Source organism: Phyllostomus hastatus, unplaced genomic scaffold, assembly GCF_019186645.2.
Source record: "Phyllostomus hastatus isolate PE091 unplaced genomic scaffold, TTU_PhHast_1.1 phas_contig_210, whole genome shotgun sequence".
NCBI lineage: Eukaryota > Metazoa > Chordata > Mammalia > Chiroptera > Phyllostomidae > Phyllostomus > Phyllostomus hastatus.
Genome location: NW_025333737.1, coordinates 19,026,309 through 19,048,433, shown reverse-complemented (window position 1 = coordinate 19,048,433; position 22,125 = coordinate 19,026,309). Strand labels below are relative to the sequence as shown.

The window sequence follows — 22,125 nt, the reverse complement described above, 5'->3', positions numbered from 1 at the left end:
TTTGCTTAATTAAGCTAAACCAAGACTAAGTTGTTGTATAACTTTAGCCACAATTTATTTATTTATTTAAATGACCTGTCCATCTGTGGCAGATTTGCTTCCATAGCAATAGATGTGTCCCAGGAGCCTTTCCAGGCAGGGTTTTTCTTTCCTGCTTGAATTGGGTTAGACCTCTGTGTCTAAAATGTTTGAGCTCCTTTTTTCTTTCAAGGATTTTATCCAAATCTCTATATCCCATTTGCACCAGCTCCATTCTTATTCTCAAGTTTTAGTGAATAAAATCTTAGATTTCATTGTTTTTGAAAAGGTTTTGTGTGTGTATATGCATGTCAGTATTCTGGCCTAAAAATTAGGATTGTGGCTCCCACTCTATATAGAGTTCCCTATTGGTGGCATGTTTGGTCCTTTGTGGGTTTTTTTCTTTTTACCGCCTGACCTGCTTTCCCCTCTCTCTTAGTCTGATATTCAGTATTATTTGTTTTGATTGGATCTCAGAAATTACTTACCTAGGCTGTGCTGTCTTCCTCCCTCTGGATTTCCTGACCTCATTATTTTCTTGGCTTAGCTGTCCTTGTAAACTTGGTCTTCTTTTTTGCCCTGGGCCTCCCTGTCATGTGCTCCTGGCAGCCAGGAGAGGCCGTGGAGCTTTTCTCTGGTGACTGTCAGAAGAAAGTGACCCTTGTTGAAACATGTTTGCTGTGGCTAATGCAGAACACTAAGATTTCTTTTCTAGTTTTACAAGCTTTTATATGTCTCCCCCTCTCCTCTCAATCCTTTTGGGAAAGCAGCTAACTCTAGGTGTTAGCCAAGTATAGGGAAATATTTAACAAAGGAGGAAAAGTGAGGAAGTATGGAAATTGGGGACAAAGTGGACAGAAAGACTGTAGTTTGAGGCCATCAGGAATACTCTAGTGTGACTGAAGCAGGGCCAAGAAGTAAGCAGAAGGCACAGTATCTCCTGTCCTCCTGGGTTTTAAGCACCTGCAATAGGAGGACGAGCTGCGGCTTGTGTTTACAAGGCTGAAATCTGAAGAAAAAGCTTCCATTCCTTTGTCATCGTGATATGCAGGGTTCTGCAGAGGAAAATAAGGAGATGAGATATTACATGCTTCAAAGGTAAGTTTTAGGGTGCCACATTTAGGCAATATATACTTTTAAAAAACAGTAGGGCATTGCAGTTAAGCTCTAGAATTTATGGCAAATTTGATTTGATGATTTTTTGTATCTCAAGAAAAATTTTTTCAAGGAAATGAATAAAAATTCTCATATTTGATTCTGGATTTCTCAAACGTTTTTTAACATTCAGAATTTGAACCAAAGGTACCTGCGTCCATGTGTGATAGTTGTAGTTATGTTGAAAACAAGCACCCCTGTGCAGATCTTGCTGTGCTGTTATTTCATTAAGGGATCGCGCGCAGTCTGTGCCATATTTGCTCACTGGATTTGGCTGGTTTTTCAAGAGTAAAGTCTCTTCAGCTCTCGTGAAGGTAGACATCACTTCTGTGTAGGACGTAGCATCCCTGTGGAGGGTAGTTTAAAACTTTTTTAGAATGTGTCTCTGGGACTGCAAAAGGTACTTGCTGCAATTGTCCTGACACATGACCTTGTGCAGCCAGACTGGAGTGTTAAGGGTGCCAAGCTCACTTGCCCTGGTATCTTCCTTCTTCCTGCTGAGAACTCAGGCAGAGGAGGAAATGAGCCAGGCTTCTTGGCCTTCTTCAGGCCTCTTGCCGGTCTGTTCCCCTTCAGCAGAGGGGAACATAAAAGACCTGAATGATATGCTTCATAACAGTGCCTCAGGGTCCCTCTATTTTCTTCTATGTTTGTTTGCTTGTTTTTGCAATCTTGAAAGGGTTTTATTTTTTAAGTTACATGAAAATTAAACTGGATTTTGGCAAAAACAAAAAACATGCAAAAAACACTGAGTTGGTAAAATTAGTCTCTAGAACAACCATCCTTTTTCTTTTCATTTGCCTCTTCTACCCTTTTGAGGGAAAACCAAGTGAAACTTCACTAAGAGTCAAATAAGTAAAAAGCAACTGATTTTACATATATATCATATATGATATATAATTATATATAATCAGAATGATTTATATATGTATATATAACATACATATGCATAACATTGTTTTATTTTATATATGTAAAACAAGCCTTATATGTATGTATATAAAGAAAACATACCCATATATTTTCATATATATTATACACACACTCAGAGTTTTATTTTGTTTTTCTGTGGTTAAACACAATGGGTGATCTGTCCATTTTTCCAAGAAGCAGTCTGTTGTCCATTTTGAGCAGTCATCTGGGGAATTCCCTTCTCATCTGTGTTGGCTCCTCTGTTTCTTGCATCCCTTGTCTTCTTCTTGGCTTACTCCATCCTTGTAGAAGACAACATTCTTTAATAGCTTCTCAATAAAAGGTAAGTGAGAGGTGAAGATTTTGAGATCCATTGTATTTCCAAACTATTGATTAAATCTTACAATCAATTCTTTTTCCACCTTAATTTCATCAGTATAGATTAAGCTTCCCTTTTTGTCTTATACTCAAGCAAGTCCTTACTAACTGTAGGTTTATATCTCCTCTATTTCTTCTGTCCCTCCGTAAATAACAAAAAGCTGACCTTTGAGGAACATGTGTGCGTTTAACTTCAGCTGTATGGAATTATATAACCATTGGTTCATGGCACACTCGTTGGTCCATGTGTGGCCCACTATTATTTATTTATTTGGTTAGTTATTTAGTTATTTAAAAAATATAATATAGAAAGAATTTGAAACCTACCACCTTAAAACAAAGGTAGGTTCTTGGCCATCACCTACATTTAATTATATGGTCTCTTCTTGACCCTTTTCCCTGCCTCCCCCACCCAGATAATCAATGTTCTTAATCACATATTTATCACATTCTTTTGTTTTCCTGTTTATATAGTTTTAGTGTATCTTATGTATCTCTTAATAAGAGTGTGTGTATTTTAGTTGTTTTTTAACTTCATGATTTGTTTTTAATTTTATAATCTGTGTATAGTCTATAATATATTTGGACTTCTTGTATATTAATTGTATATCTAGACACTTGACTAAGGTCTGTTATTTCTAATACTTTGCAGAATCTTCTGTGTTTTCCATGTAAATGATCATATCATTCCCAAATGACAGTTCCTCCTTTGCAATCCTAATGCCTCTAATTTTTTAAATCCATTTTATTGCACTTGTTAGGAAATCTAAAACAGTTGTTTACACTCTATGGATTTTCTAAAATTAAACCATCTTTCACCCTGGCTGTTATAGCTCAGTGGATTGAGCATGGGCTGCGAACCAGAGGGTCGTCAGTTTGATGCCCAGTCAGGCACATGCCTGGGTTGCAGGCCAGTTCCCCAGTAGGGGGTGCACAAGAAGCAACCACACATTGATAGTTCTCTCCTCCTCTTTCTCATTCTCTTCCCCTCACTCTAAAAATAAATAAATAAAATCTTAATAAAATAAAAGAAAGGCTTTTTAAAAAATAAAATAATAAAATTACCATCTTTGTATACCTACCTGGGACAAACTCAATTTGGTCATGGAGTAACATATTTTTTACTAATAGTTGCTCATCCTTACACTGATACCCTACTATTTAGATTATTTTGTTTTTTTGCATTTGTAGTCAAGAATAAAATGGACCTTAATTTTTACCTTCATATAACATCTTTGTCTGGTTTTACATCAGTGTTCTCTAGCTGGGGAGTTTTATTTCTTTTTCTGTGGTCTGGAAGTCTGGTAGACTACTGCACTTGAACGTTTGATAGAATTTGCCTTTTAAAACCATCTGGACCTGGTATTTCCTTTTTTTTTAATTTTTATTTTTTAAGATTTTATTTATCTTTAGAGGGGGGTAGGGGGGAGAGGAAGAGAAACATCAATGTGAGAGAGAAACATTGATTGGCTGCCTCTCATACATGCCCCATCTGGGGACCAAACCCGCAACCAGGTATGTGCCCTGACTAGGATTCAAACCAGCAACCTTTCGCTTTATGGGACAATACCCAGCCCACTGAGCCACACTGGTCAGGGCTGGACCTGATATTTTCTTTGTGGGATGATTTTAATCATGTTCTTCTATTTTGAAAAGTTAAATTACTGCAGTATCAAGGTTAGAGTGCAGGAGAAAGAAAGAAAAGATAAAAATAGAAGAAAATAGCTGTCTATCAAACAGTGTATGAAAGACCTTATTTATGTCCATTATCTCATTTAATCTTCAAAATACCCACTCAGAGGGTCTGTCAAGGTCCAGTCAAGGAAAGAGAAACTGCATTAGTCATTATGATGAACAGGACATTCAATAGTGAGAATTGATTACTTGCATGTTAGAAGAATAAAAGAACAAAAATGGGATGTTGAGGTAACCCAGACTTAATACCTTTAGAAAGCAGTTGCCACCCCTAGGCCTGGGAGGACAAAACGGAAGAGGTGAGAACTTGGAGGAGGGCCTTGGGGGCTGGTGCTTGGACCACTTTGAATAAGCTTTAAGAAACTGGTACTCAGATCCCTGAGGAGGAAACCTGGCCTGACAGGTGGTTTAGGCCCAGGGAGAGTAGCCAGAGAAGGAGTGAGCATGACTAGGCCTTACTGCCTGCCAAGGAGCCACAACCTGCATCAGGATTCCTCCTAGGAATGTCAGAAGATGCTAGAAGCTAGCATTAACTCTCTGTTCCTGTGGAACAATACTGGTAATAGCTGGAAAGCACAAAAGAAGTCTCTCTCTCTCTTTTTTTTTTAAACCCCTCTGCCTTTCCATTGGCAGAACTGAACAGTTTTGCAGAGGCTTAACCCTATTTTCACAGAGCAGAGCATACAAGAGTGGGCTTGGAGTTGAGAGACAATAGATAAATATCTAGAACAGTAAATACTGTGTGTATTTTACAAAGAGAAAACTGAAGCTGAGCAAGGTTAAATTATTTGCTAAAGCTCATTGGAGCTATTAAGTAGACAGATCAGGAATTTAAACCCAGGTTTGTGCTGTTTCAAGAACTATATTTCATCTAATCTAAACACCATTGATTGTTAGAGGTACCAATATGGTCTGCACCACTGAGGGGAAAAAAGTACTGCCAATTAAATAAACAGTACAATCAGTTGTACTATAGAAGCCAAATTCAGAGACTTTTAAAAAAATTATTGTAGGGCATTTTAAAATCAACGAAATATGGTATATTATGCTGCCTTGTAAAGAATTTGGTTTTGGAGTTACTGATTTTGCAACACCTATGGGATACTCAAGTAAAACATTTGGTAGGCAGTTAATAGCTAATAAGAAAGATGGAGGGTAGCAATACAGAGGTGAAGGTCATCCATATGCCAGAATCATGATCCAGAAACAGCCTTGCTTATCGTGTGTTCAGCTTTAACAGCTGAGTCTATTATTTATACCATCTCATTTCATTCCAACCTTTCCCTGTCTTTTAATATTATTTGTTATTATTCAGGGACAGTTATTTTTTTCCCTAAATTTCTGCAAGCAAACATTTCCCCCCCTTTCTTTTACTTAAAAAAGTATGTGGTCTGTCAGCATGCAGTCTATATAAGAGTGCAGTTGAAAGTGCCGTTATAGCAATGAAAAGCAGGTCTCTAGGGGAGATAGATGGCATGAAGAAATCCTATTGATATACTTTTCATGGTTTCTCTGTTTTTATAGGTCCAGCATGTCTGGCTTGCACCTAGTAAAGCAAGGTCGAGACCGAAAGAAAATAGACTCACAGAGAGATTTCACTGTAGCTTCTCCAGCAGAATTCGTTACTCGTTTTGGGGGGAATAAAGTGATTGAGAAGGTAAGTTATAACCTGCTGAATTTTTTTCCTAAGTACATGAGATTAATGCCTCAATTTATTGTCTAGATTTGCTCAAAACTGATATTTAGACTTTCAGAAACTTTTCCTTTTTATGTGAAATTATCCTATTTCCCCTAGCATCCTATTAAATGATTTTACTATTTTTTATAATGTGTATTAACCACTGATAATTTAGTCACAGCTAATGAAGATGTTGAAGCAGTGCTCATCAAGTTCTTTTTAAGAGCTCTTGTGGTTTTGCAGGGTTGGGCTGCACTGATCTGAGAGGCTCTGAGAAATTGAGCTCATGGGGGCGGTGGTATGGAGGTAATATTGTGGCATTAGATTTAGAGCTGAGGTAGTAGAGAGCGTCAGAACAGAAAGTTTAAACAGTTTGATACACGTGACTTACTGACTTCCACCAAGTATTCAAGATGTTTAGAGGGAACATACTACATGAAATACTTGAAGAGATTTGAAGTATTTTTAAACATTACGAGTAACTCTCTTGTCACTTTTATCTAAACCATGTCAGAGCTGAAAGGACAGCTTGGTTGAAACAGTTGACAGTGATTAAAAGATGAAAGGATTTAGACCTACATTCCCACCCCTAAAACTATTGCTTCAGCCATTTCTTTCTGTTAGTCCTCCAATAAAGGTAGATTATATGTCTCCTAGGCTGTGTTGTTATCCTGGGAGACATGATTGCAAGACAGGTAGAGAGATGAAAGGTTTGTCTGCAGAGTAGTCTCAGAGTCATTGATTACTCTTTTTCTTGTGACCATTCTTTCTGAGGCAGTCTCTACAAGTCTAAGGCATTTGGGGTTCAGCATTTTGGAGAGAGGTGGTGGTTGGTGCAGGGTCCTTCCACACGTTCAGGGTCCTGCGCCTTGTTTTACTACAGTGGAGAATGGAGCACAACACTGCTCTGTTGAGTCTTCCTCCACTCCTTATCTGATAATCCATCATCTCTCTGAGTTTGTCTTCTGTTTCCTAGTGATTGATATGGTAGAATAATTAAAAAACTCACAAGATTTGAGTAGCTGTGCTTTTTTTTCTTCAAGAAACAAAGTTAGAAAGGAGTAAGGTTGAGTGGGCATGTATGAAGTATTATTTCCTTAGCTAACATTTTAAAGTATTCTTTGATCATGTGGGAGCTAGTTTCTAACTGCCTAGACTAGGAATACAAATTCCTATGGAAAATCTGGCTTTTCAGAGAAAGATAGATCTACAAAAATTTTCTCTCTTCTTTTCCTCTATCATTGCTTGCTTTTTCTACTTTTCTCTCCAATTCCCATCCCCCCACTCTCCCAGGTTCTTATTGCCAACAATGGCATTGCAGCAGTGAAATGCATGCGGTCTATCCGTCGGTGGTCTTATGAGATGTTTCGAAATGAACGTGCAATCCGATTTGTTGTCATGGTCACACCTGAGGATCTTAAAGCCAATGCAGGTGAGTTATTACCATTAAGAAAGCATCACTCTTAGCCCTGGCTGGCGTAGCTCAGTGGATTGAGCGCGGGCTGCGAACCAAAGTGTCCCAGGTTCGATTCCGAGCCAGGGTACATTCCTGGGTTGCAGGCCAGAACCCTCAGCAACCGCACATTGATGTTTCTCTCTCTCTCTAGTTCCCTCCCTTCCCTCTCTAAAAATAAATATAAATAAATAAAATCTTAAAAAAAAAAAGAAAGCATCACTCTTGACTATAAAACACTGAATAGCTCAGCCTTTAAGTAGGAGAATAGTAACTTAGGGGAATTCCCAAACTGATAGCTTTCCTGTGAAATCCTTTTAAGAGGGTTTCTCTTTTAAAAAGTGATAATAAATGCCCTGGCCAGGTAGCTCAGTTGGTTAGAGCATTGTCCTGATACACCAAAGTTGTGGGTTTGATGCCCAGTTAGGACACATACAAGAGTCATCCAATGAATGCATAAATAATGGAACAACAAATCAATGTCTCTCTGTCTCTCTGAAATCAGTAAATAAAAATAATATTTAAAAAGTCTTAATAATATGCATAAGTGATTGTGCCATATTTAACCTCAACACAGACTCCTGTGTTCTTAGTAAAGATAGGTAGGAATTTAACAAAAAGTGTTGATTTGAGCCCTGGCTGGCGTAGCTCAGTGCACCAAAGTGCAGGCTGTGAACCAAAGTGTCGCAGGTTCGATTCCCAGTCAGGGTACATGCCTGGGTTGCAGGCCATGACCCCCAGCAACCACACATTGATGTTTCTCTCTCTCTCTATCTCCCTCCCTTCCCTCTCTAAAAATAAATAAATAAAATCTTTAAAAAAAAAGTGTTGATTTGGTTTTTCAGGTGTATGCCTTTCAAGTGTCAAGTATTTGCTAAGCCACGTACTTTAGCATATGTAAGTGGAAAGGTTTGGAAGGAAATGCTGTTTCCCTTATGAACCAGAGTGCATTTTTCCCCCTTTTCCTGAGGGAGAGACCTCTTGGGACCCAAGTGGGTTTCACTCTGCAAGCTCTTCTGCATGTTCTCTCTGCTCAGTGGGTCCTCCAGCTGAGAGTGTAGATAAAGACTTTCGGGATAGCTGAAAGGTCGTGGCTTTCCTCTCCATACTTTTTATCACTAAAGCATAATCTCTAAGGTAGAGTACCCACAGATAACATTAGCTTTTCATTTATTTTTATTTAAAAAATTTTTAAAAATATTTATTTATTTTTAGAGAGAGGGAAGGGAGGGAGAGAGGGACAGAAACATCTATGTGAGAGAGATGCAAGGTACATTGAACAGTTGCCTCTCGCATGTCCCCAGCTGGGGACCTGGCCTGTAATGCAGGCATGTGGATTTGGACCAGTGACCTTTCTGTTTGCAGGCTGGCGCTCAGTCCACTGAGCCACACCAGCCAGGGCAACGTTAACTTTTTAAAGAGCTATCTTTTAAAACTTGTTTTGGTTTGTATATATTCTCTCTATATTGACACAATGATGTTAAGACTAAGCCTAAGAAGTAATGGTTATTAATGTCATCTTATTTAAAGTACAGATAGAAATTGCTATATTATTTATCTATTACTGTATACCAGTATTACCACAAAGTTAGAAGCTTGAAACAACAGACATTTATTATCTCACAGTTTCCGTAGGTCATGGCACAGCCTAGCTGGGTCTTTGGCTTCATGTTATCACAAAGCTGCAGTCAGTTCTCATTGGGGCTGCTGTCTCATCTGAGGCTCAAGTTTAGATGGATGTGCTTTCAAGCTCCATGGTTGTTGGCAGCATTCAGTTTTCTGTGGGATCTCAGACCAGGGGCCTGAATGTTTAACTGGTTGTTGACCAGAGACTATGCTCAGCTCCTTGTCACGTGGGCCATTCCAAAATGACTGCCTTTTACCCCAGCGCCTGCAAGGGAAAGTATTAAGATCAGTTAGATTCCTATGTAATGTTATCACAGAAATGACATCTCCTTAATTTGCTGTATTTTCTTGTCCAGAAACTAGTCACACCCAAGGAGAGGGGATTACTTAAAGTATGGATATCTGGAGAAGGGTATCATGAGGACAGGCACCTTAGTGTCTGTTCATCACAATTTCTAAGAAAAACATTGGCCATAAGGAGATCAATAGCCAGATATAAGAATAAGGAAAAAAGCACATTGTGTAGAGTCAGAAAACAAAGGTATAATGATGTATACAAAACAGCAATACTAGTTATCTATGGGGGTGGAATTTTGGGGTCTTTTTATTTTTATTTGTGTCTCTGCTTTTTTTATAGCCTTTTAACTTAGAGTTTATATAAATGTATACTTTCTTTAAAAGTTATTTAAAAAATAGAACCCTAGAGAGGATTATAATATTGATAACAGTGGTATTGAATTAAGGAATTAGTATCTTGGATGATTTTTATTTTTTCATTTTGTTCTAAACTTTGTTTTATGTTAATTATTTTAATGTCTCTATTGAGTATAATTTATATACCATAAAAGTCACCCCTTTAAAAATATACTGTTCTATGAGTTTTAGTAAATTCATACCATTGTGCAGTCATCCTTGCAATCCAGTGTAAACATTAAGTATTTTACCAATTTAAATAATTATGAAAAAAGGAACCTTAGATAGAAAAGTTGCTTATTAAGAGGAAGAGGGCTTCCTGTTCTGAGACTAGAGGGGAACAGGCAAAATTGGTAGGTGAAGGGATGATGAGAATGGTAATAATGGGCCAATTGCATATTTTTATTTCATGGTAGTTATTGGAAAAGTTGGAGAGGAGGATGATTAGTGAAATCCTTAGTATTTAATTGCATAGTCTCTTTTAAGGGTAGTTTTCTTATTTATTTGTGAATATACTCTAGAATAGTGTCGTGGTAGTTGTGGGAACTGTGGGAACTTGGAGATGACAGAGAAATGCAAGCTACATAATTAGAAAGCTTTCTTTTCTACTTTTCAAGCCTTCCCTTCTCTTTAGTGTCTACAATAGTGAATGTAGAGGATTGGTTGTGTAGAATTCTGAACTGTTGTTGGTTCAGACAGCAGTACCTTATAGACACTGTGTGTGTGTGTGTGTGTGTGTGTGTGTGTGTAGGATATAGGTTGGCAGCTAAAGTAACTTTTTTTCCCATATCTAGGGCCACAGAACTACAGAAATGTTAGATTTGATTACATAAGAATAAAAATTTCTATTTAGCAAATAAAAAGAGAATGAGGAAAAGTTAAAGACAAATGGTAACCTGGAAAAACGTATTAGCAGCAAAGAGTTTCTACCTTTGAAAATGAGAAAAAAGCACCCTTCAATAGAAAATGAACAAAAAACACAAATAGGTGGTCCATAAAGGAAAACTTAAAAAGGAACAATAAGCAAATGAAAATAGATTTGATACCAGTGGCAGTCAAAGAAATGCAAACCAAATCAATAGTAGATTGGGATTTTTTTTTCATTTATAAGACAGGCAAAATTTAAAAGATTGGTGACATGTAATATAGATGAGAGTATAGGCAATTTGGTATTCATATTGCTGGTGAGAGTCTAAACTGGTTCAGTCATTGAAAATGTGCATACCATTTGATCCAGTAGTTTTACTTCTATGAACATATCCTAAGGGTACAATTCAACAATAGTATAAGGATATTCATCATTATATTGATTTAATATTTTTCCAAATTATTAATAACCTATGTGTCCACCAGTAAGTTAGTGGTTAAATGAATTATGGACTATGAAAACATTAGTCAACCATTAACATATTCGTATATTAATATTAATTGGAGATAAATAATATTTCTATTGTATCATATTATATATAGATAATCTGTAAAACTCTAAGTATCTATGTCATAATGTGAGAAGAGAGCCACACTATATTGTTAAATTGGTTAACAATTTATGGTTTCTAGGATATTAAAACATGAACTGATTATCTCTGAGTGGCAGGCAATGGGTGATTTTGACTTTTAAAAAATAGTGTTATTATATCCTGGTATATTATTTAAATTTTTTAATAATTAGCATGCTTTCCCTTTTATAATCAAAGAGAACAATAAACCTATTTTTATTTTGAACAAATATAGGGTCTTATATTTTACTGTGAGTAGAATTTTCTTTTGGAAGGACTTAAAGCCTTTAAAAGTTAAGAACAAGATGTAAGAAATGTTAATATATATGAAGGAGATGGACCTTGAACAAGTTATTGAACTACTGGAAGCCATAATTTCCTACAAACTTGGTGCTCATAATACCTATCATATATAGGACTGTTGAGTGTTAAATGAAATAAGGTATATATAAAGTACTTACTAGTGCAGTTTCTACACATTGTAGCTGCTCTGCTACAGTTGTTGTCAGAACAGAAGAGAGAGACATCAGGTGACAAATTTGAATGGGAATACTGAGGAAAAAAAAGTGAGGGAAGGGGAAAGAAGGTATCTTTTTAAAGTTTCTTTCAAATACCTATTATTCCCAACATTCCAAGTAAACCCTTTTCAAACATCTAGGAGACTCCTGTGTCTCAACTTCCTGTTTAGCCGGTCTACAAACCCTCTGGACCCCCACTCTGTCCCCATTCTGTCTTAGCTCTGCATCAGGAAAAGGCTTTCTCAGAATACAGTGCAAGGTAAAGATAAAGGATGTCAGGACCAGAGTCTTTTCCCAGAATAGAATAATCGTACATAGGCCTCTAAGTGACAGACACATTATTTTTGATACAGGGATAACAAAGACCCTTCAGAAAGGTCACATAGTGAAATGTTTGAGAACTGCTGTTTTAGTATAAGAGCTTCCTAAATATGAGATTAGCGCATATTAGTGCCTGCGACTTAATAAAGTCAGGGCCTTCAAATTACCCCATTAATGCAGTTTGTGCTGTGGTTACTTATGATGGGCCTTTATGTAATTTTGCTCTGCTGTTATATCTCAGAAAATAAAGTATGTGTTCTTTATTATTTTGCTTGCACTTTCAGAGTACATTAAGATGGCAGATCACTATGTGCCAGTGCCAGGAGGACCAAACAACAACAACTATGCAAATGTGGAATTAATTCTTGATATTGCTAAAAGGATCCCAGTACAAGTAAGAGATGCCAATGTGTCCTTTAAAACCAAATTTATGTGTTCATTGCAGCATCATTTACAATAGCCAAGATATGGAAGCAACCTGTGTCCTTTAATAGCTGAATGGGTAAGAAGATGTGGTACATATATATTATAGAATATTACTGAGCTATCAAAAAAGAATGAAATTTTGCCATTTGTGACAATGTGGATGGACCTAGAGGGTATTACACTAAGTGAAATAGCTCAGACAGAGAAAGACAAATACCATATGATTTCACTTATATGTGGAACCTAAAAAAACAAATAAAACTGAAACAAACACACAGATACAGAGAACATTTTGATGGTTGCCAGATGGGAGGAGGGTTGGAGATGTGTGAAGAAGGAGAAGGGATTAAGATTTACAAACTACCAATTATAAAAACAGTCATAGGGATATGAAGTACAGCGTAGGGAATATAGCCAGTAGTACCGTGATAACTGTGTGTGGTGTCAGATGGGTCCTAGACTTATCAGGTGATCACTCCATAAGTTATATAAATGTGTAATCACTATGTTGTACACTGAAACTAATATAATATTGTTTGTCAACTGTAATTGAAAATTTTTTAATTTGACAGAAGGGAAAAACAGAGTAAGTTTTCACTTTAAAGATATTGAACTTCAACACTATGGTTCATATATGAACTAATATTTATACTTGCCAAAGAAAACTACTGCAGCTCGTGGTTTGCAGTGCTTCACTGTTTTAATAAACATAAAAACCTGCACGTGGTCACAGAGAAAAGACTCCAACGTATTTAGCCATTTTACAGTTAGGTGTAAGGGATATCCAAAGAAGAAGTTTTAATTTTATAGAAGGGATCTTTGTTGAAATTGACAAATGCCTTTATGTGGAATATAACAGACAAGGAAAGATGGGAAGATATATTTAGTCAAAATCAAGTAAACAATATAAACAGGAGGTTTGTAAAGGGTTTTTTAGAGATTATTCTACCTGTTTCACCTTCAAACCATCTAGAGTAAATAAAAGTTACCTATTTCCTTAGTCTAGAATATGGTGGTGTAGAAGTAGGTCATTTCTTCCCAATAACTTGAAAAGTGTCTTAAAGCCCAAAAATAAAAAGTTTGATTTGTATAGCAGTTCAACCACTACATATAAAGGTTGAGTTGTGTGGCCAAAGTAATTGAACCTGAAAGAAAACCAGTATTTCTAGAAAAGGCTCTATAGAGTCTCATTGAAAGGCTATGAGTTGAGTTTCCTAAAGAGCAATAAGAGTAGCTGGACCTGAATATCAATTTAAACTTCGTTTTGACCTCTTCAGAGGTTTTGCCGCAATAGACTGTTTACTGTTTTGTAAAGAGCTTGCCAAGAATTATGCATAGCAGCTGAATTAAATTCTGGGCTGCTGTGGAGCTATTGTACCTCATGGGGTAGGGTCCAGTCTTGGTAGAGAACAATACAGTTTATTGTGGTTTTTATTTTATTTTATTTTATTTTATTTTATTTTATTTTATTTTATTTTATTTATTTTATTTTATTTATTTTATTATTTTATTTTATTTATTTGGTTTTTTAAATTTTATTTTAATTGTTGTTCAAGTACAGTTTTCTGTCTTTTACTCCCACCCCAGCCCGCCCCCCAGCCCTCCCCACTTCCTTCCCATTTCCACCCTCACCCCTCATTTTTGTCCATGTGTCCTTTATACTTGTTCCTGTAAACCCTTCCCCTTTTCCCCTGAAATTCCCTCCCTAAAAAAATAAGAATTTTAACAATGAACCATATTGTGTTCCCTTGTAGGCAGTGTGGGCTGGCTGGGGTCATGCTTCTGAGAATCCCAAGCTCCCAGAACTTCTTTTGAAAAATGGCATCGCCTTCATGGGTAAGCCTTTCTGGCATACTGTTCCTGTCTTCCTGTTTCTCTGTCAATTTTGCCCATATTCCATTCTATATTCTGCTTTTCTTCTGTTTAACATTCTCTCATTTCCATCAGTCACCAACCCAGAATAACATCTTTATTATTTTTTTTCCCTTCCTCATTTCTTATGCCCTGCTTATGTGTCTACACCTGGATTGTGTTTTCTGTCCCTAGGTTCTTTTCCATGAAATATGGAAGAGGCTCTGGTTTCCAAAATACTGGCTTTTAAAAACTTTGCCATTAACCTAAGAAAACATGTGGAAAACATTTTTATGTAGCAAACATAATTGAATACTTAGGATACCTTGGCAGTGTGTCCTTATATGTGAGTCAACACCTTCACATTTAAGCATATAGGTTATGTTCCTGTGAGAGCTTTGTCTTCTGTCTTTTCTGCTCTCCTACAGCAGAGAGAGAAACAGAGGTCACTTGGCTCAAAGTGTTTCTATCTCTGTCTCAGAGACCTTCCACAATGATGATTATGCTTTGTAAACACTATTGAAGTTAAATCTTCCTTTTTGGCTCCCCTAAGGCCAAGGAAGGTATAATGTTTTTATTTCAGACTTGAACTCCAAAACTTTATAGCCCTTAGTTTAGGATATTGGTTAAAAAAATGACTGTTAACTTGATAAAGTTGAACATGAAGGATGACAAAATGAGAGATTTGTGAGGAATTTATTTTAGCTTGTATTTGTATATACTGAACTCTTACTATGTACTAAAAGCCTACTACATTAGGTTCTATAAAGGATACAAAGATGAGTTAAACATAGTAATCCCCATAATCAAGTTTATGATCGCCGTGACTTGTAGGGGAGACAAGAAAAATACAAAAATAATTACATGGAAGACAAAATATATGTGACAGAAATGAGGCCAAAATGTTGTTTTGTTTTTAGGTCCACCAAGCCAGGCCATGTGGGCTCTGGGGGATAAGATTGCATCTTCCATAGTGGCTCAAACTGCAGGCATCCCAACTCTCCCCTGGAGTGGCAGTGGTAAGAAACAAGTTCTTGTTTGTATTTTGAAATGCAAAAAAACTCAGTGGGATATTTGGGATTGTGGCTTGGGTCTTAAGTTTATTTAAAATGTCGGGATCCTTGATAAGACATAGAATCCAGGTTGATTAATCATATCTTGTATTTCCAAACTTAATTAATACACTTGTGATTTTATCATGTCTTAGGAATATAAATTTTGTACCAAGTATACAGATGCTAAACTGTGATTTGTGTTATCTTGGGATTTAATTTAGAGAAACTCTGGGAAAACTCATACGGTTCTGTGGATTTGGATCTACTCTGGGTAGACTAGAATCTTTCTCAGGGATGGATTTCCTAGACAGAATGAAGCTTTTGACTTGGCCTGGGAAATGATCTGAATCACTAAGAAAACCTAAAACCCACCTCTTAAATATTTGCCTGCCAGTAGCTTTTAAAAAGATATTAATTAATTAATTAATTAATTAATTAGAGCGGGGGGTAGGTTGGGGGAGAAAGAGGGCAAGAAACATCAATTGGTTGCCTCTCGAATGTACCCCAGCTGGGGAGTGGGCCTGCAACCCAGGCATGTGCCCTAACTGGGAACCAGTGACCTTTTGCTTTGCAGGATAACACTCAACCAATTGAGCCACACTAGTTAGGGCTGCCAGTATTTTTTTTTCTTCCCCCCTCTATGTGGGATGGTTGATCTTGAGCCTGCAGAAAACAACTCGCCCCAAACTTCTCCAGGTCCCCATTTCTTTGCCTCCAGTTCTTACGTGTCCAAAGATAGGGAACCACAGACATGCCTTTGTAGGAGGAAGTTGTTTTGTTTTTAATGTCAGCCCACAATGTATTGATGATTTGCTTTGCCTGTTTAATGCCATTTAACTTCTCAGTTGCCTTTAATGTAGAAAATGAGATCAATAGTGAACCTTTCTTCCAGGCATGCAGAAGGATAAATTAAAAAAGAAAAAGATTTATTCTTGACAAATTCTTCAAAGAGTGTCATGTGAATTATTATAGCTGATAATAGTATGAACTCCCCTTTTTTTTAGTACTCAAGCACAGGGGCAGACATACTCTGAAACCTCTTCCAAATGGGAGTGACCATTGTCTTCAGGTTGAACAGATTTGAACTCTTGCTACTCTAGCTCTCCAGGGGGATTGTAATATCTTCTCCAGACCTGCTGGGTCAAACAGTTTAAAATAAAAGGCTGAATTTGTTTTTGTTTGAATGGAGAGGCTATAGCATTTCCCTTGTGGCTGAGTACAGGGACATTCAGGGAGCATGGAATCATGACTCTGCTGAGACCAATAAAACGGCCATTTCCGTTTCCAAGGGCTCATAAAGATTGAATTATTTCCCAGATCTCTGGCCCTGGAACAGGCCTGAACACACAAATTGAAGGTATTTTGCCTGCTATGTTTGCTGTGAGAAGCCTGATGTGCGTTTTTTGGTCTTGTATGTCCTTGCATTTTTATAAGTTGCTTCCTTCTAGCTCTCTTGGATTTTTCTAGTGTCAAGTCCTGCTTATACTCCTGGAAACTCGAGTTGTCAGGTCCTGCTGTAGATAAATACCTTTAACCCCAAGGACTGATCAGGATGTTACGGCATCCTTCTTTCTCCCATCTACCCTCAATATGAGAGGATTTTAAAGAAGGTATAGCAGAAAATTGACAAGAACAGAAGCTTTTATAGCTGCATTTAAGTCACTGTTATCTATTGCAGGTCTTCGTGTGGACTGGCAAGAAAGTGATTTTTCAAAACGTATTTTAAATGTTCCCCAGGAACTCTATGAAAAAGGCTATGTGAAGGATGTGGATGACGGGCTAAAGGTAGGTTAATAACTCCAGGAAGTCATGTCTTTCAACTGACCAATTATGCTCAGAAATATAGCCATTTGGAGCCCGTTTGATGATTGCATTAGGCTTGTATGATCAGGAGATACAGTTTATAGAGTGAAGTAGTGACCTACATATAACAAAATAATTTAAATTTTTTTTGAAGCAACCATCTCACTTAGAACATTTCTGAGGTAGTTATGTCAGAGCTTCAAGGAAGTACTGAGTCTCCTGTCCACCACCTGTTAGTGGGTATGTGGGAGGAGAGGGGCAGCAAAAACTCCACTTTTCCCCTGCTTAAGTTCAGAACCAAGAAGCCAAGCAGATAGAGATCAATATGTCAGCTTTATTAAGAATAGAGAGATGTTGGTGAAAATGGCTTAAGTGTGTAGCAACAATCAGATTTGTAACTTGAATGTCAGTTAAACAGGCTCACTCACTAGTTACTCGTGGTGCTCAAAAACCACAGACTTCCTTCTACAACAGCTTTTACTCTTCAGCTTATTGTATGACTCAGAGCAAACAAAGAGGATAAGTTCTGTGCAGTGGGCTGATTCTAAAGAGGAAAGAGGCTGAGCTATGGGCACTCAGTTCCTCCTTCCAGATTGACCAATCATGTAATTGACTCATTTTTCCCTTGGGGAAGAGTGAGTGACGGAACCATAATAGGCTGAAAGTGTTACTCTATAATTATCGTCCATCCATGTAAAAACATGAACTGAACAAAAGGAGATCCTTTCTTAAAAGTAATCTTTTCTTTCCTTTATAGTTCTCTCCAGTTTGTTCCCCTTTCACTTTTTAACTAGTTGGAAATACCACATATGCCTCCAGGTAGATGATGAAAAGAGACTATTTTAGAAAAACACCCTACTTGTGTTTGACTTGTATATTACAAATTCAAGAGGAACACTGACTGCTCAACTAATTTACTGTATTGTTTATATTTAAATTAATCATCCAGCAATGTCCTTAATAAGAATTAATATTCCTAATTAAATTACAAATGCTATATGCTATTTGCTGTAATTTGCAAAAGAGTAGAAGCTTAGCTATTTTGCTTATCAATTAAAATTCCTTTTTTTTACCTGGTTATTATAGATATAAAATTATCTGGTAGAGTCCTGGCTAGTGTGGCTCTGTGGGCTGAACACCAGCCTGTGAACAGAACGGTCACCAGTTTGATTGCCGGGCAGCGCACATGCCTGGGTTGCAGGCCAGGTCCCCAGCTGGGGTGTGCGAGAGGCAACTATAGATGTTTCTGCCACATATGGATGTTTCTCTCCCCCTTTTTCTCCATCCCTTCCCCCCTCTCTAGACATGAATAAATGAAATCTTTTTTAAAAAGTAAAAAAGGAATTAAAAAATTATCTGGTAGAAAATTTGGAAAGCCCCCCAAAAAGATGATAAAACCACCCCTATTTTCTTCCAGCCACTCTCAATTTGTAGATTAATAATGATGACCTTAATTAATAGATTTTCATAATTATTTTTAGGGTCTTACTATATATTTTATTAATGCTTGTTTTTTCATGTACAAGCATTTTCCTGATGGCATTAAAATTCTTTTAACATTTTAAATGAATGAGCTGTGCCTACAGCCATATATATTTTTAAAAGGTCTACCTTCTTACTTACTGAATCATGTGGGCTATCCTACTTTTTATCTCTTCCATATTTGTGTGTGTCTCTACTTAACCCAGTGATTGAGCTCATCATGCTAACTTTATTTATAAGAATAGAAACAAATAGATACATTAATTTTAGAAGAAATGAGGCTGTGATTGAAAAATTTTCATGCTTAATCTACTGATACAAATTAAAAGTTGAAATTTTTTTTCCTGGTGACATATTTTTTAGATATTGCTTTAATGTAAACCTGAAAAGACTGGAATGTTTTGGTGAATAATGACTTGATTATTTAAAATTTTTGGTTAAATTTTCCTCCAATTTACTTTTTACCTTAACATAATTTGGACATTGTCTATATCATTAAATGTAAAAACCACTTCATTCCTTTTAATGATTGTATAATATTCTAACTATATGGGTATATCTTGATTTAGTCAGCTCCCTACTTAATGGATATATAATTAATTTTTCAAAAAATTGTAGGGTAATCACCTGGTCATTATAAAATACTGTAATGGGAAAAGCACATTTAGAGCATATGTTGGAAATTAGTTTGCCTGACTAGTTTTATTTATTTTGCTATTTGATTATTTTATCTTTTATAAAAAAGATTGTATGAGAAAAAAATTCTGTATATGTGAGAGTTCTGATTTGTGGAGTCTTACTTCTATGTTATCAGAAACTATACAGCTTATATTAAATGAGCTACTTGTGTCTTTTTTCAAAATAAAAATTATGGGTAAACATGAATATTTGCATACTATCAGAAATTCTATTAATATAGAAATATGTACAGTATAAATGAAAGTTTATATCTACCCATAATTCTCCTATAAATCACCACTGATGTATATTGTCAACATTTTTTGCTTTTAAATATGTGGGTGTATGGAATGCATATGTAATCATACTTAAACATAAAGGCAGTTTTTCTTAGTTCAACCTAATATTACAAATATTGTTCTATTCTTTTTACATAATAGTATATCTTCAAGCCCCTTCTATTTTACTATGTATAAGCCGATCAAATGATAGCATTCTTAGAGAGAAAATGCCGGTGTTCTCCTTCCCTACTAATACCATACTCACTTCCATTTTTCTCTTTCTTCTTGAAGGCAGCAGAGGAAGTTGGGTATCCAGTAATGATCAAGGCCTCAGAAGGAGGAGGAGGAAAGGGAATCAGAAAAGTCAATAATGCGGATGACTTCCCTAACCTCTTCAGACAGGTAGAGTACAAGTTGTCTTTGTTTGAATTAACATGTGTATCAGTGACACATAATAGAGCTCACAGTATCATTTGGAAGTCCAGAAAATAGAATGATTCTCTCTTACATAAAAGTCATTAGTTTTTCAGATACCTCTTCAATGTATGATGGCTCATAGGACTTTTTGTGGCAATGAAGAGTCAGTGCCTTTCTATATTTCTGTGCCCCTTTTCTGCTGTTGTTACAACATATGTGGTATGGTTAACTCCTGATCTGGATGCTCTTGGCTTGGTCAGGCCCAGACTCTCTGACTGACAACACCTTACTTTAGTTCAAATTCACTGCTGAGCTTCCGCCATGTGTTTTATCTACCTTGCTGGCCTAGCACCCGAGCCCATCCTGCCTGGCCACCGCACCTTGGCACAGGAACCCTACGGCAGGTTCAAGTTCTATGAGAACTGAGGGTAGCTCAGGAAAGCTAAACCCAGGGTCTCTTTCTGCCTACCCATCTGAGTTGCACCTCAGTTGGTATGTCCAAACTAAAGGCTGGTTTTGGAAACCAAAGAAATATTCTCTTTTGAGAATCCTAGAGAATTAGGAGACAGGCGTCTCCTTTTCCCGGTCTTCAGAATTACTCTCATATACTTGACTCACTCTTTTTTCTCCTGCCAATACCCAGAAAAAGATGTCAGTAAAAGGCACATTGGGTTACATTCTTCCTTTTTACTCTCCTAGCTTTTAACTTCTTCTTATTTTACCCAGCATCTTTTAGTTTGTACCATCCTTTACTAGTACCCTTGGCCATCTTTTATTCACCCCCCCCCAACATTTTAAAAAATTTTAAATCATTCAGCTTTCTTGTCATGGGCTAAATTAGAGAAAAAGTCTATGAACTGGGTCTTCCATGATTTGATATACTCAAATAAAGAAAGTGATCAAGATATTGTTTGCTACATTATCTTACTGAATGTCAGAATTGGAATATTACTTGTCTTTTTCTTTACATACCTTCTATAATAATTCCAATTTCATAGGTATTTCACTGCCTTATGGAGTGTAAAGAAAATATCTTTTGCTTTCAGAAGCAAAAGAAAAAGCATGTTCATTTTTAGAAATGTTAACTCCTGTAGATATTTCAAAACTACTTATTACTATGGAAATAAATAGTTGAAGAAACTAGAACACTAAGGTTGGGAAATATTATGTGAGTCTTGAAGTTCCAATAATGATTAACTAAACAACTGAAATCAGTTCTCCCATTGAGAACAAATTAGAAAAGCTGGACTAAATTTTTAAAAAAACTCCATGATAAGGCATTGGAAACCTTTCAAGGCAGTGAAGAATTATGGGCTAAGATATAAGAAAACCCAAAGAGGTGAGCCTGGCATTTGAAGCCACTCTTTCTCTAGAGATATCATCTAGTTTGGAAAGAAGTAGTTGAAAAGCTGACTAGAGTTTTTAATAAGACTTAAAGAATAAAATTTAGATTTTAGGACTTGCTGAGTAGGGTGCCCTGGAAAACCTCTCACATTTTAGGTTGGGATCTTGAAGGAACTATATCTCAAAAGTAAGAATGAGCCCTGGCTGATATAGCTCTGTGGATTGAGCACTGGCCTGTGAAGCAAAGGGCTGCTGGTTCGATTCCCAGTTGGGGCACATGCCTGGGTTGTGGGCCAGATCCTCAAGGTAGGGCATGTGAGAGGCAGCCACACATTGATGTTTCTCTCCCTTTCTTTCTCCCTCCTTTCCCCTCTAAAAATAAATATATAAAAGTCTTTTTTTTTAAAGTAGGAATGAATTAGGCATAAATCAGCCTTCACAGAGATTAAATCTCAACTTCAAAACACTGAAACCTTGATTCAAGCAAGGTATTCTAGGATTGCTAGTGTCCTTAGCCACCAACAGGGAGCAAATACAAATTCTCTCCAAAGAAAAATAACATCCAGAACCTCAAATTATTTCTGTTAATTTTTCAAGTGCAATATTAAGCAGTGTATTGAGAATGAGCAACATATTAAATTACATGATTAACAGTCAAGAAAAATAAAGTCAGTAGAAACAGACCCACAGAAGGTTTAGATAATAGATCTACCCAACAAGGACTTTAAAGTAGCTACTTAATGAAGTCAAGAAAATTAGAGACAAGATTGAGAATTTTGGCAGAGAACTGGAAACCATAAAGGAGAAAGAAATAAAAATTCTGTAACAGAAAATGCAGTGAG

At 36.7% G+C, this 22,125-nt stretch overlaps 1 protein-coding gene and 1 non-coding gene across 11 annotated transcripts in view; one reads left to right on the top strand and one right to left on the bottom strand.

The window, feature by feature from the left end:
• ACACA (acetyl-CoA carboxylase alpha) overlaps positions 1–22,125 on the top strand; it is a 259,834-nt gene that overhangs the window by 62,681 nt on the left and 175,028 nt on the right. For 9 of the 10 annotated variants that reach the window (XM_045835837.1, XM_045835836.1, XM_045835833.1 and 6 more), the window contains 7 exons: positions 5,683–5,815; positions 7,130–7,268; positions 12,231–12,340; positions 14,127–14,208; positions 15,144–15,242; positions 16,957–17,063; positions 19,814–19,924. In XM_045835837.1, the coding sequence (XP_045691793.1) occupies positions 5,683–5,815; positions 7,130–7,268; positions 12,231–12,340; positions 14,127–14,208; positions 15,144–15,242; positions 16,957–17,063; positions 19,814–19,924 (781 nt within the window). Of the gene's footprint in view, positions 1–1,017; positions 1,117–5,682; positions 5,816–7,129; positions 7,269–12,230; positions 12,341–14,126; positions 14,209–15,143; positions 15,243–16,956; positions 17,064–19,813; positions 19,925–22,125 lie in introns of those variants that run through there. The other variant, XM_045835840.1, reaches the window with a different exon arrangement.
• LOC123817794 lies at positions 15,917–16,046 on the bottom strand. Its single transcript, XR_006785508.1, has one exon. It is a non-coding gene; the product is annotated as a small nucleolar RNA SNORA38 (small nucleolar RNA).